At 40.0% G+C, this 13,880-nt stretch overlaps 1 protein-coding gene across 3 annotated transcripts in view; it reads left to right on the plus strand.

Moving 5' to 3' along the window:
* GANC (glucosidase alpha, neutral C) overlaps nucleotides 1-13,880 on the plus strand; it is a 386,043-nt gene that overhangs the window by 146,619 nt on the left and 225,544 nt on the right. For all 3 annotated transcript variants that reach the window (XM_085627093.1, XM_085627092.1, XM_085627091.1), the window contains exons 11-15: nucleotides 2,769-2,922; nucleotides 5,113-5,348; nucleotides 8,629-8,755; nucleotides 11,935-12,014; nucleotides 12,944-13,087. In XM_085627093.1, the coding sequence (XP_085483219.1) occupies nucleotides 2,769-2,922; nucleotides 5,113-5,348; nucleotides 8,629-8,755; nucleotides 11,935-12,014; nucleotides 12,944-13,087 (741 nt within the window). The remainder of the gene's footprint in view (nucleotides 1-2,768; nucleotides 2,923-5,112; nucleotides 5,349-8,628; nucleotides 8,756-11,934; nucleotides 12,015-12,943; nucleotides 13,088-13,880) is intronic.

Consider the following 13,880-nt stretch of genomic DNA (forward strand, 5'->3'; position numbering starts at 1 on the left):
AAGTTTGGACTTCGTTAAAAGGGTTATTGTGCCATGTCGAGTTCGCAGTTCAAAAGCAGCCTGACTAGGCTGCTTTGGCAGACCTAGAGCCATGTTTTGACTTTCTCACTGCAGTGGTGGCACAACCAGTGCTCCTATTCACTAGTGACATGTAACTTACCAGCCCTGGGTTCACCTGTACCATATACTAGAGACTTATAGGTAATTTACACATGCCAATTAGGTGTTAACCAATTGCACATACATTTTGAGGGGAAAAGGCACATGCACTGGGGCAGAGAGTTGAAAAGCCAACAGCATCAGTCCAAATATTTAAGGCGTGACCATGCAAAATTAGGTCTTTCCTTACAATTACTATCGTACATTTTCTCTATTACTGCTGGAAACAGGTTTTTATTAATGCTTTCTTTTCAAAGTGGTAAATTGCTTGATTTTGTCCTTAAACTTTCTAGTCTTCAAAAACCTCAGAAAAAGAGCAGTATTTGCCCTATAATGGCTGCACGGATGTTGGTTGTTCAATATCTAAAAAGTACGCTTCACCCCATGTGGTTCCACTGCTGATTAACCACAAAACCTAAACTGAAAACAATACACAAAAGGGGAGCGAACCAAAGTACAAAAATTTTCCTAAAGGTTAATTTCATAAAAAGTCAAACAATTTCACTGAAAGTTCTTTTCATCAAATATTCATTTCTGCCCATCAAGTGCGTGAATTCTTCTTTGTCTAGTACGAGAGCAGAGCCATAATGCGGTATCCAAACAAATCTTTTGTATTCTTCAGATATAAATCCAGCCCAGCCAACGCGTTTCATCCTGAAACGGACTTCATCAGGGTTTATATAATCCTGTATCTTCCTATTAGGTAATAGTGGTCAAACACGCCTTATCACAGACATGAAACTTCCTCGAATATTTGATAAACAATGCATTCTATGGTGCATTCGTCCTGCAGCTTTTCCTAAGTGCAATGAATTGCAAACACACGTAAAACTAAATTCTACCACATTTTACGTAATGTAGAATCAGAGTTACTATACAACCATCTCCCCCTCCTCCCCTCAAGGGGACCTGGGCTTTCAGAGGCACGCCTATAATTGGCTAGAATCTTTTCTATCAGGACGCTCGCAGAGGGTCCAACTTGGCGATCAGGTATCAGAAAAGGGCAACATCTCCTGCGGGGTCCCTCAGGGCTCCGCACTGTCCCCGCTCCTCTTCAACATATACCTGCAGCCCCTGGTGGCCGCACTAACCAATATGGAATGCCAGGTTTTCAATTACGCGGATGATACTCAGCTCATCCTGAGGATCGATAACTCGGTCCGCACCCAAGAGTCAGTCCAGAACATCCTCAGGTTCACAATAAACTGGATGACTGCAAACTCCCTAAAAATTAATCCAGATAAAACCGAAGTCCTAGCCATTCCGGCAAAAAACAACCCATGGAGCGGCCTGTTTTGGCCCCAAGAGTTAGGGGCCCCTCCCAGCCCATCACCAGTTGTAAAAAGCTTGGGAATCAAGATCGACTACGAGCTCTCTATGTCTAACCAAGTCAATTCGGTGGTGGGCACATGCATTGGTCTTCTAAGACAGCTGAGGAAACTGGTTCCCCTGCTCTCAGTTTCATCTCTGAAAACTATTGTATCAGCAACTATCGTCTCGCGACTCGACTATGACAACGCGCTTTATGTCGGGCTCCCCCAGAAACATACGAACAAACTACAGGTGGTACAGAATGACGCAGCTAGGCTGATCTTCAGGCTGCCCAGAAGAACTCACGCCACTCCCTTGCTGTGCAAATTGCACTGGCTACCTGTCAAGCAAAGAGCGAAATTCAAGGGACTCGGCATCGCCCATAAAGCTTTTTACGGACACTCCCCAGGGTACATAAGGGAACGCCTAATTAAATACGTGCCAGGGCGGGCGCTTCGCTCAGCAGAAGCCGCCCAGCTGGTCTGCCCGCGGGGTAACTTTGCTTCCAAAGGAGGACGAGCTTTCTTGATCCTTCTGCCACAACTCTGGAACCAGTTGCCCGATACCCTCGTAAAGAACCTGGTCTGCTTCCCTTCCGGAAACCGCTAAAAACCTTTCTTTTTAGGGAAGCATTAGACACGACCTAATACTTCTCAGTACCATGGAGACTACCCCGCCCTGATGCTGTTTTATTACTTTCAAAGCGCTAAGAGACCTGTGGCTGTACATGTGCTATACAAGAATAAAATAACATAACATAACAAGGTACAAAGGCTGTGTGCTAAGGTCCCCACTCTATAAAGACTCATCATTCCTTTGGAATTTGTGGTTCAAGGGACTTCTGCATGAGATATTGTCTCTTAGTGTACCCAACTTGTAAGTACACCATGTTGCATTGTTCTGTATGCAATTAAAGTTGAACCTGCATGACCCATTAAGGTCTAAATGGTGTTGACCTGGTACTTACAGTGCACTGTGATCCCCTTAAGTGAGATTATCACCCAATGGTACTCAAGACCGACCTGCCTGAGTTTTTCTGGAACTTTTCCTGACTAAATAATGAAGCTCCTCTGCTCAGGCCACACTTCCTGATTTACCTTTTGCTCAGTTCACCCCTCATGTGCCCAGTGCAGCAGAAACACTCTTTTATAAATTGACCAATAGAAACCACTTTGTTTGAGGAGGATGCTGGGATAGTCACAGACAGCAGTCAAACTTGATTAGCTTATCGCTTTTATTTCCAGCACATTGTTTTTTGTGTGGGAGGTTTGTCTGCTCACATAATATTTCTTTCACAGCATACATTGTCCAGTGATGCTCCAGAGAAACCAAAGCAAAGAGTTGTTCCTGAAACAGACGTGCGCTGGATGTCGGAAAGTGGCATCATTGATGCCTTTCTTCTACTGGGACCTTCCCCTGTGGATGTTTTCAAACAGTATGCCCAGCTTACAGGTAACGAAAAAGGCAATGAACTATCACAGCTACATTTTGTCACATTTGCATTGAAACCTATTTAGCTCCAAAAGGTTTGGACTATAATAATGCAAACAACTATCTGGTCGTCAGTCCACACTATGCAGTTTTCCCAGCTAAGATTTCTAGATCTGCTTGCTAAGCAAAATCAAAATTATGACCTATGAAGTGGTTGGAGTCAGCTTTCTTCCTTTTAAGCCCTCATCATGTGCAGTGTTCTTAGATAGTGATGCCAACACCAGCTATGTGGTCTATTACCCCTGACCAGTAGTAAACTTTCTGGCTGGAAAGGAGTGGTAAAATGGTTTGTGAATGCCCACAAACAAGAACGTTTGTAGGTGGACGCGAATCCAGGGCATTCCTGCCCTTGAACATACAGCACCCACCCGCAGAGTAGATTTCCTCATACACAAACTTCTGTGAGTAAATCTATTTATGAGTTCAATACCAACTTTCTTAAATTGTAAAAGTTGTTTAACGCTTGTAAATCAGGCTATTTGTTCATGTGCCAATAGTTTTAAGAATGAGACCTCAGGTCTTTGAGTAGTCCAATTGTCAATGGCTTATCGCTCATGCGTGACATGGCTTCACGGCCATTGGACATAAAAGGTATCTAGCATAGGTCAGAGCCTCTTCCCGTCTATGGATGTTGTGGCATCTTCCATGTGATCCTCACAGTGTGCCCGCCAGAGAGCTGCTCGCAGGCACTCTGTCAAGATCTTTTAAGCCTCTCAGGTTTAGGCTCCCCACCTTCCAGGGCAGATAGTTTAGTGACGTAGCAGAAGTTCACTCAGCCACTTGATTCACAATGAAAGCCGAGAACGAGGGACAAGATGTACTAGCTGGCAGGTCGCAAGAAGTTGTGCACTAACTTTTTGTGCCCTGTCGGTCATTTTGTGATGTGACCTATATAATTATTTGTTCTGAAATACTTGTGTTCTTTAAATACTCCAAGGATTTTGCGATTAGCCTGTTGAATATTTTTATTGTGATTTTTTTCATTTCTGAACGGGTATCACCATGTTCAAGTTCTCTGTGATTTGCCACTGGTTTGTGCTCATTCATCAAAATAGTAAGAAAGAGTGTGAATAGAAACAGGACTGAGCCTGTTTATTCTAAGATCTAATCGTTTCTGGTCACGAGCACAGTCCACAGCTTCTCTTGCATTTGTGACTGGCAAGTGATGCATTTTGCGAGCTGTAATCAAAGGAATATTTAAACTTTAATCATGTGGGGCTCAAAAGTAATAGAAGGTGGTTAGAAAAAGAGAGAATCAATTTAAATGCCTATCATTGTATGATAGTATGGAAAGACACAAGGCTCTTATGTAAAAATGTATTTACCTATAGACACAGAATGGGTTAAATCCTTCGATACATCAAGCCTCAAGAATCATTAATACGTCCATAAATGCATCACTTAAGTTTCATGACAGGGATAATAGTGACCCTGTATTTGTTCGGGATTTGGCTGTAAACATGTCAATGGTGGAATTGGGATTACAGTCCTTGTGGAAAACAGCCAAGTTGTTTTTTCCACCTACATTTCCCCAGGAAAAACTTGGCGAAATGATTAACATTTATTCCCATTGCAATTCCAAACATTTATTCCCTTTGTAATTCCCTGTTCCTATGAACTAAAACTCAGAATGCAATAGGAACTTTACTCCTGGGAAGTATCCATCTTTGTTGTAGTGGTGCCTCCTTGGGAGGAAATGCTAAGCTGGTTTAACTGCACACATGTAAAGAGCTCCTTTAAGTACAATTAATTGAAAGGTAGTTTTAGATAATAAAAGCCTGTAGTCTTTTGCTACAATTTTTTTATATTTATTGTATTTGGAAAAACATCTTTTACTACTACCCAATGTAATGGTACTCAGTTTATTGGTATTTGCTGAGAAGCATGATGAGAGCAGAGAGTCCTGCTGAGATTTGCACTTGTGACCCAAGCTTGACACAAAGATGTTGACTTCCAGGGCTTACCTCAGTGAACCATCTTGTTTCTGTTGTGGAAAAATAGTCAATGACACAGGCACACCTTTCAAAACATTTGAAAAGAACCGACTAGAGAAGACTTGAATTAATCATCTGTTATCTCCATTACAGATGCTTGTACTGGATAACAAGTGGGATTGATTGGTGTCATTTGAATTTCTTCCCTTTATGTTAGGTACCCAAGCTCTGCCGCCATTGTTCTCCCTGGGGTACCATCAGTGTCGCTGGAACTATGTGGATGAGGAGGATGTGAAGGCAGTGGATGCAGGCTTTGATGAGCATGACATCCCCTATGATGTAATATGGCTGGACATAGACCACACAAATGACAAGCGATATTTCACCTGGGATAAAGTTACGTTCCCCAACCCCAGGCAGATGCAAGATGCACTGCAGGAAAAAAAGCGGAAGGTGAGCATTTGGATTTTTATGATCTTCTGTTAGAAGGAAGATGACTTAAAACATAAGTGGACCATAAACAAGAATCAATACTTATGCACAGTTTCTTCTCATTGATTTAAAACACCTACTGGCTGCAGGACTCACTGACCAGATCTAAACATCCAGAAATAACAAGAATGTATTCAACTAACAGGTTGTGAAAGAATATTCTCATATCTGAGATTTAAGATATTGAATAGGTATAAGAATGCACTACCCTGGCTTCCTGATCCAGAGGGAGCTATGAACTATTCCTCACTTCTTTGTCCCCTCGGCCAACGATGCACACAGTATTATGATGGATAGCAGGAGACCGAGGGAAAGGGGAATCGGATAAGAGGGAAAACAGAGACACTGGATAGCATCACTCTGATAGATGCCGACATCTAATGATTCGTAGTGGATATCTAAAAACAAGATTGATATCTTTGATACCTTATCTCTGTATTGAATCATTGAACACTTGTTATTGTAAATTATATCCCCCAGATATCACTATACCTCAGACTCTCTAGGGTATTGGTGGAACTCTGACATGCCTGGAACTAAAACATAAATTATATCTATATTTTTGATACTACTTGGGTTTTGCATACACCTCACCCGCTGCGTTCAAGGTTGTTTCTCGAACAGTAATATAAACAAACATTCATAAGTCTTAGACACAGGAACCAAGTACCCTTTTTCATGAGGTCATATCACTTACCTTAAAAACATTTTATACATTGAGAATTAACAAAAGTCTTTAAAGATGATGAGGATCCTCTTCAATCCTCACATAGCTTTAGAATCCACAAATTTGCAACAAACATGTAGTTTTATACTCTTTTAAGGTTATCTCTTGAGCAGTACTCTAAATCACTTTAAGTTTGTTTCTGAAACAAGGCTTAAATCATTTGAATACTTCACTGCATACAGCTTCAACTTACTATACTAAACTTTCTCTCTGGCCCTTCAAGGAAGCTGCTGTTGTCCCCTGACTGACAAGTTTCATATAGCCTGCCATCCAGAGCCACATTAAACACCCCACTCTTGCCGAGATTACGCCTTGCAAGGTTTTCAAAACCAAACATGCCACTATTGTTTCACTGAGATCCATCAAATGAAACCCCATTCTAAAACAGACACAGGTTCCTAAATGCCACACCTTCTGAAAATGTAGTGGCTGTTAGGATAAAAAGCTCTCTGAATACATGTAGTTGACATGTATAACTGCATGGTTATGCATTTGGTTGACTCAAAAAACAGATCACTTCCAGGCGCTTGAATAACAGATTTTATGGTTACAGGACTGAATACAATGTAAGGACATTTTTACCATTTCACAAATAAACAGTTTCATGGGGATTTTGTTAAATCAAGTACCTCTCGCAAGTTGGCCACAAACTGGAGCCAGGAACCTTATGCCTGTGCTGTGGTATTCAGCGACAAAAAAGCCAGTCAGAGTCCCAGGCCTTATAATACAGCTCCCGGGTAAAGGCTGCCACTCCAGCCGAGCAGGACTGAAGTGCTGCAGTTGCTGATGGACAATCTAATATTGCTCGTGCTGGGCCTTTTTCACTGACATCCCCCTCTCCATGCCCCCTGCCAAGTTCATTTATGCTAATGTGAGCAGCTGCTTTGGGTGAGGGTGTGCAAGTACTGCAAAATGCCTTAAATTAACAAAACAGTAAGACAAGCCTCATTTACTTTTAATGCAGGCCATTAAGGGGCTCTATAATGGATATTGGGACACTCGAGCTACTCACAGGGTGTCGGAGAGCTACCAGTAGCTCGCGATTGACCAGTTGGAGACCCCTGCTCTAGACCATGCAGAAAAGTATACTCCATATCTCCAAAGTGTCTGCTGACATTTCCACACATTGTGAGACTTATGTTGTTTCATGGGAAATGTAGTTCTTAGATTTTTGTTCAGCCCTCTATGTGTGGTGTGTCCTACAGAGACACAAAGCCTGTCACCCAGTTGCACTAATGTTCCGAGTGCACTGCCACCATTTTCTTTCCCAGAATGTCCATAGCACTTGTGAATTCAGAGTATAATTCTTGGTAGATATGCAAGTGCAGAAAGGGGAGTTGGAGCCACAGATTATAACGATAAGGTACTCGGAAAATATGGGTTAAGGAGTGCATCCAAGAAAGAATGTTGGGGTACTTCGTCAAATCTCAAACGATGACCTGGTCTAACCCCTGGTATCATTAAACTGCACAATAGCTGGCTGCGGGTGATATCTTCATCCTGCCTTAAGACTATTTAAGACATGAATTTCTTGTATGGAGTAAAAAAGAACAGACCTGCAAACACTTAACGGACCTTGTTCTTGGGAGGATAGAGAATCTTGTGTGTCAGCTGGATGCACAACAGTATAGAGTGTCCATCCTAACCCTTTTAGACTGATCTGTAGACTGGATCCTAATCCTTCTAGATTTGCCTGTTGACTGGACCATGATACTTCTAACTTGTCAACTAGATTTGATTCTGTGTCAAGGACAGCCTAACCACCAAAAAGCCACTTTTCCTCCTGAAGCTTAATATAATAAAACAAACAACAGTTTTCACCAGCCAATAACTTATATAGAAAACATTATTCTGAAGGATTCCTTTGTAGATTATTAAGGCTTGTTACCACATTGCCTTAGCAGCTCCACAGGTCAATCACACTCTGGCTGTTCACTCTGTCATGGTATAGGGTCTCTTCTCTAGCTCTCTGACTCTTAGCATGGTAAGTAGGAGTTCATGCTCAGAAAATTGGTACATCTCCCTACATGTTGTGTTCTGGCAAGTCGAAAATACAGTTGGGCCTAGATATTCCAGCAGTACAGGTTTGAAAATGTCCTTTTCGTTATTTGTGCAGGGATACATTTCAAAGTAGAAATCTCTAATTAACCCAGTTTATCTTCCCAAATTAATATGTTAATATCATATTTTAATATTTAATATATTTAATACTGTGTCCAGTATCATTCCTTAAGCAGATAAAAGCACCAAATATTAAAATTGCTAAGAGAATTATTATCTGATCCTTCCTGTAGGATACATAAGGGCATAGAACAATTAGCTCTAGCTATTGAAATTCAGTCTTTTCATGCATTCCTCAGTTAGTATGCTTTCTCCCTTGTAAATTGCATTTTCTGGTTTATCATGATGATTTTCAAATTATGGTGGTAATTTTGTAAAACTATTTCTTTGCACGGTTACCCAAAGAAGCGTTCTTCAAAAAGCTTGAAATTGACAGTCTGTGCTTGTTTTCAGCTCGTTGTTATTTCAGATCCTCACATCAAGGTTGATCTCAAGTATTCAGTCTATGCTGAGGCCAAAGACAGGGGTTATTTTGTGAAGGACAACACAAACAAGGACTTTGTGGGCATCTGCTGGCCAGGTCAGTTATTTTTCTGTTTACTGATTGTGTTTCTTTTTGGAGAAGTAGTGGTTGTATTGAGAAGTGGGTGCAAACACATAGTGACATGTTTTGTTTGATTAATTCAAAGGACTTTAAGTTCCTGTGATGTGAGTAAGACAGACTGCTAGAACAGACTACATATGCTATTTACTTATTTGTATTTAGAACACCCATACTGTACCGCTCTATCCTATTATTCCATCGAGGAATGATTTTTATCAAGCTGGTCACCTCCTTTAATTTTATAAACTTACAAAAACAATGGAATGGAATGCCATTCAGACTAATTCCTAGTGGTTAAGATAGATTCAGGCATTCATCACTGCAAAGTGTTCCTTGGTAACATATTTTATTTCACTTAACATTTTCATATATATCACTGCTCTACCTCTCTGTTGCACCAACGGGCTTTACAATATAACAACCGTGGAGAAATCAGTTCTATTTACAGTAAATATTCAACTTGTATCAAAAACTGGAGAGTGATTTAACTAGTACAGCAAATAGATGAAGTATTGGGGGGCTCTATAAAGCAATTGATTAACATAGATAGCTGTTAAATAAGATGTATTACTTCAATAGTAGTAGCGTACTGCAGTTGAAATGTCAATTCTCCATTCCTCTTCAAAAAATAATCTATGGTGAATAAGATGTTAAATAAATGAGATAATCCCAATAAACCAATCCTGCTATGAAATACATTCCATAAAAATGGATTCCTTTCAATTACAATGCTATCTGAAATCATTACCAATGTTTTACACCCATTTTTGTTTTCTGCAAAAAAAGTCATATCTATCTCAGAATTAAACATATCAATTTTCTTAACTGAACTAACTGGTAATGTAAACGAGAGGATGATATTAAGAGAAAGACAACTATATTAATTCAGAGCCTTAGTTGTTGGCTTTCCATGAACCAAATATACTCAAAATGTACCTGCCATAATGAATCTTTTAGAACAATCAACATTGAATATCCTATATTTAGTAGGTTAGACCAGTTAATACACAAGCCTGGAGCTGGTGTAAACACCAGCAACTGTATACATGATGTCCAATTGTTAAAATTATTTTATACAATTAAGCAAAGTTTACAGAACTACATTTCATGTGTAGAATAAAAAATATCCTGGTGTACAAAATAGAAATTTAGATTTTCTTAAAGACATGTAGGCTAGCATTGAGCATACATAATTCTGTTTAATGCTAACCTTCAGCAGCAACAGTCAAAGAAACAAACCACGATTTCAAACAAAGATCAAGTCCCCAAAAACAGTATATCTTCAGTATTTTAGATACTTCTTCTTTCACACTCCACAGGCATATTAATCTCCCCCACACAATTACTAAATACTGTTACTTACTTCTGGCACCAATTAGCCAACCTCGCCTCATTCTTTTCAGATTACTGCAAATCTGAAAGACTGCCAAGAGCCTTAACAGCACATGTACAGTGAGAACTATTTTCTGCTACACAAAATAGCCTAAGATCTGCTCTTAATTTACTTTACATTATCTATTATACTTTCTCAAATCTCCACTTCTACAATTCTATTAATTTTATTTGTTATTGCAAAGCAATTTACTGGCCTTTAACTAGAGGGATTGGGGGGAGAAGCTAGAGGAATTGGGAGGAGAATGCTAGCATCCGTGATAATAATAACATTTAAATTCTCCTTTTGTTTACTTTGAAAATCGTAAATGTGTACCAAGGCTGGAGACTAGCAATATGAATGTTTGAAATCCTCCTTACAATGAATGAAGACACATGCTCAGCTGGCTTCCAATAATAATTTGCAAAAGTACCTTCTTTAGTCTGTGGCCTTCAGAATCTCTTCCATTCTCCCTCTATTCGTATGTACTCTCCTTGTCATCGTACTAGAGAGTCAGTGGGTTGTAATAACAGTCATATCTACAAACGCTTCGTCCACCACAGATTTTAGCCATCTTTCCAATGCTGGTGATGAAACTGCACTTTAAGGTTTCGTGAAGGACATCGAAAAGTGTGTTCATCCAGCAGGTTGCACTTCCACCACTCTCCTCGTATATGCTTTCCTTAATTGATTGAAATTACCATCAGAAACAGAAACCAGTAAAGAGATAATTAGTTACCTGAGAAACAGAATTTGGAAGAAGAACTGGTCTAGAATGCTGCACACAGCTATATTGTTTTGCTGTGATTCCTACCTTTTTTTAAACTCTTCATTTGTTAATTTAATACAAGCTGCTGAAAATTAGCATAAAGGGTAACAAGGCATGCATTCCACTAGCCTCCATCCTGATATAAGATTGATAATTCTAATGAAATCAGGAGGCAGGATATCCTTGAAGTGTATTAAAATAAGCACTTTTTTCATCAATTCAATGTAAGGAGACCTTGATATAAATAAAGTTTCCACATGACAAATGACTGACTTTGAACATTTTTACAAGGATTTCATACTAAATGCCATGTGAAGGAAATAATGAGTGTTTTGGAATCATCTTCAATATTATGATGGATCATTTTGAATAAAACAGGAGCGTTTTCATTGTGAGTGTGGCACGATAAACATCAGTGATTATCAGACCTTTTTTATTGATGCTCAAACATTACCTTGCTTTGACACGTCTCAACTGGGGATGGGAAGATGGCTTTCCTAAGCCAATCTGTAGTCATAAATGGCTTGAGAAACTTTAAAATAGATATAAAAAATTAAAGTCATGTGCAAAACAGCAGAACTAAAGAGAATGACACTTTGATGTTGTGCAGCAAAACATCAGCACTGTGATTTTTTGCAGGTATTCCTTATGCTCCTGACAATGACATTATACATTAGTGACATTTGTAAAATATTTGTTATAATTGACGATGAATGATCAAACTGAAAAAATGCAGAAAAACATGTTCAAAGATGCTTATGTTTTGTCACCATCTCTGTGTCGTCACCGATCCCTGCCAAGTTGCCCTGCTCTTCTCAAATCTATGCATTTTGGAGCTGATCCAGTCATTGCTCCCTCGAGGTCTTTCTTGTCATTATCCTTCACCTCTCATTTTGTTTACTTCCATTCACCACTTCTTCCTACATATGTGCAAACAAAGCATAACCATCTTGGAAAGTGCACACATTCAGTTATTGCCGTTATAATCTTGTTCTGTCTTTGTCTTGGCATTAGGGCCCTCCTCTTACCTGGATTTTACAAACCCTGATGTGCGAAAATGGTACTCTTCGCTGTTTACTTTCGAAAAATACAAGGTATGATGTGGGTCACAGCTGGTGCTTTATTCTAGCTATGTAATAGGACCAGTGGTCTTATTGAAAACACTGTGCTATTAGGGACATGTAAATATTTTATTGAATGTGCTTCACCAGATGAAGGCTTACTGAAATAGGAGAAAAATTAGAAACACATGCCAGTGCCTTATTTATACACACATTTCAGTGAAAACTGTCATTGCATATTTACTGTACTTTATACATAAAAGCACTCCAGTGGAGAGAAGGATAGGATTATGAAGTGATTGGAAATACAACATAAAAATGAAAGAGTGAACAATATCTTCCCACTCCATGCCTCTTCCCTGGCAATCTTTTCCAGTTTTTTTTATAGTTTCAGAGAGGAAATAAATATCATAAGAGGTGGGGGCAAACAGTTCTGCAAAACTGCTATCAGAAAAGTCAATACGTTGCCTTGCAATGACCTTCTCCCGTCGTTTATATATATATATCTATATATATATGTGTGTATTTACTGAAGTCTTATTATATTTTGCATCATGTGGAATACTTCTTATGTTTCTGATTGGGAGTTTTCTGACTAATTTATACTAATTGCACCTAAGAAAAACAACATGTAAATACTCAATAAAGTAAGAAATACCACTAACAATAAGATACCAATTGTATGGGAATGTGCTCAAAATGCCTACTATTGGAAATGCCTTCTTTGAAGGAGCAACATATGCTTTTTGCAGTTGGATTGTACACTTTTGTATAGTTGCTGTGAGCTGAAGTAGTAAAGGAGAGCACAATGTTATCAACAAATTCAAATAATGTTTTGTATGCTATGGTGATTGGTCAACAAATGTCACAGGTACACCCTCACTTCCTGAAAGTCCTAATGAAAGCTTGCCAATGTTGATAACCTTCTGCAAACCCACTGTGACATCTTTACTCTTCCACAGGATTCCACAGACATCCTCTTTATTTGGAATGATATGAATGAACCTTCTGTCTTCAAAGCACCAGAACTCACAATGCCAAAGAGCAATATCCACCACGGCGGTTGGGAACACCGTGATGTCCACAATCTATATGGATTTTATCAGGTAGGTCTCCCTCTCTCTCTTACACACCACCACATCCCCACAGTTGAAGGCTTAGCATTAGGAGGCCATAATAAAGAACTTACTATGCTTTACTAAAGAACTGTAACATAAGCGTAACAAGGTATTGATCCTGGCCTGATAATAGCCAAGAGAGAGTTAACCAGCCACTGGAAGCATAGCCAGGGGCCTAGACTGCAAAGATGGAAACACGAATTCCTTAAGTGGGCGGCGAGTGAAAGTGTGATCAAGTTACGGCTGGCGCATAGGTCTCAGAAGGAGACGATGCTAGAGGGGGCGCGAGCTTGGGAAGCGCTAATTGAGGAGCTGCGTAGAGCTGGCGGAGGCCAGGAAGATGAACCGACCAACTGCTAGACCCCAGTGCGTTGAGCGGGTGGAGGGAATGGCGGGAACGGAAAAGGTGGTGAAAGGGGAGAGCGCGGGGGGCCCTGGGGATAGAGGCCAGGTAATAGTGACGGCGCAAAGTGGGCATGTACCTAGAAGTTACGACACATTGAAACTGGAACTGATGGGGGAGCACACTGGGGGAGGGATGGGGGGGGGTAGTAATTTTGTTGGGGGGGAAAGTTTTGTTGGGGGGAAAGTTGAGGGTAATAGTTACCAGAGTGGGGAGGCTGTTAACAGCCAATGAGAGACGGGAAATAGGGACTTGGATAATACCGTACACTCTTATGGATATGTTGCCTGATAATATTGTATGTGAACTCAAGAGAGCAATATATTACTATGTATTGTATCCACCTATTGTGGAAAGGATGACGGTATGAAGGCAGTT

This window comes from Triturus cristatus, chromosome 9 (genome assembly GCF_964204655.1).
Source record: "Triturus cristatus chromosome 9, aTriCri1.1, whole genome shotgun sequence".
Lineage (NCBI taxonomy): Eukaryota > Metazoa > Chordata > Amphibia > Caudata > Salamandridae > Triturus > Triturus cristatus.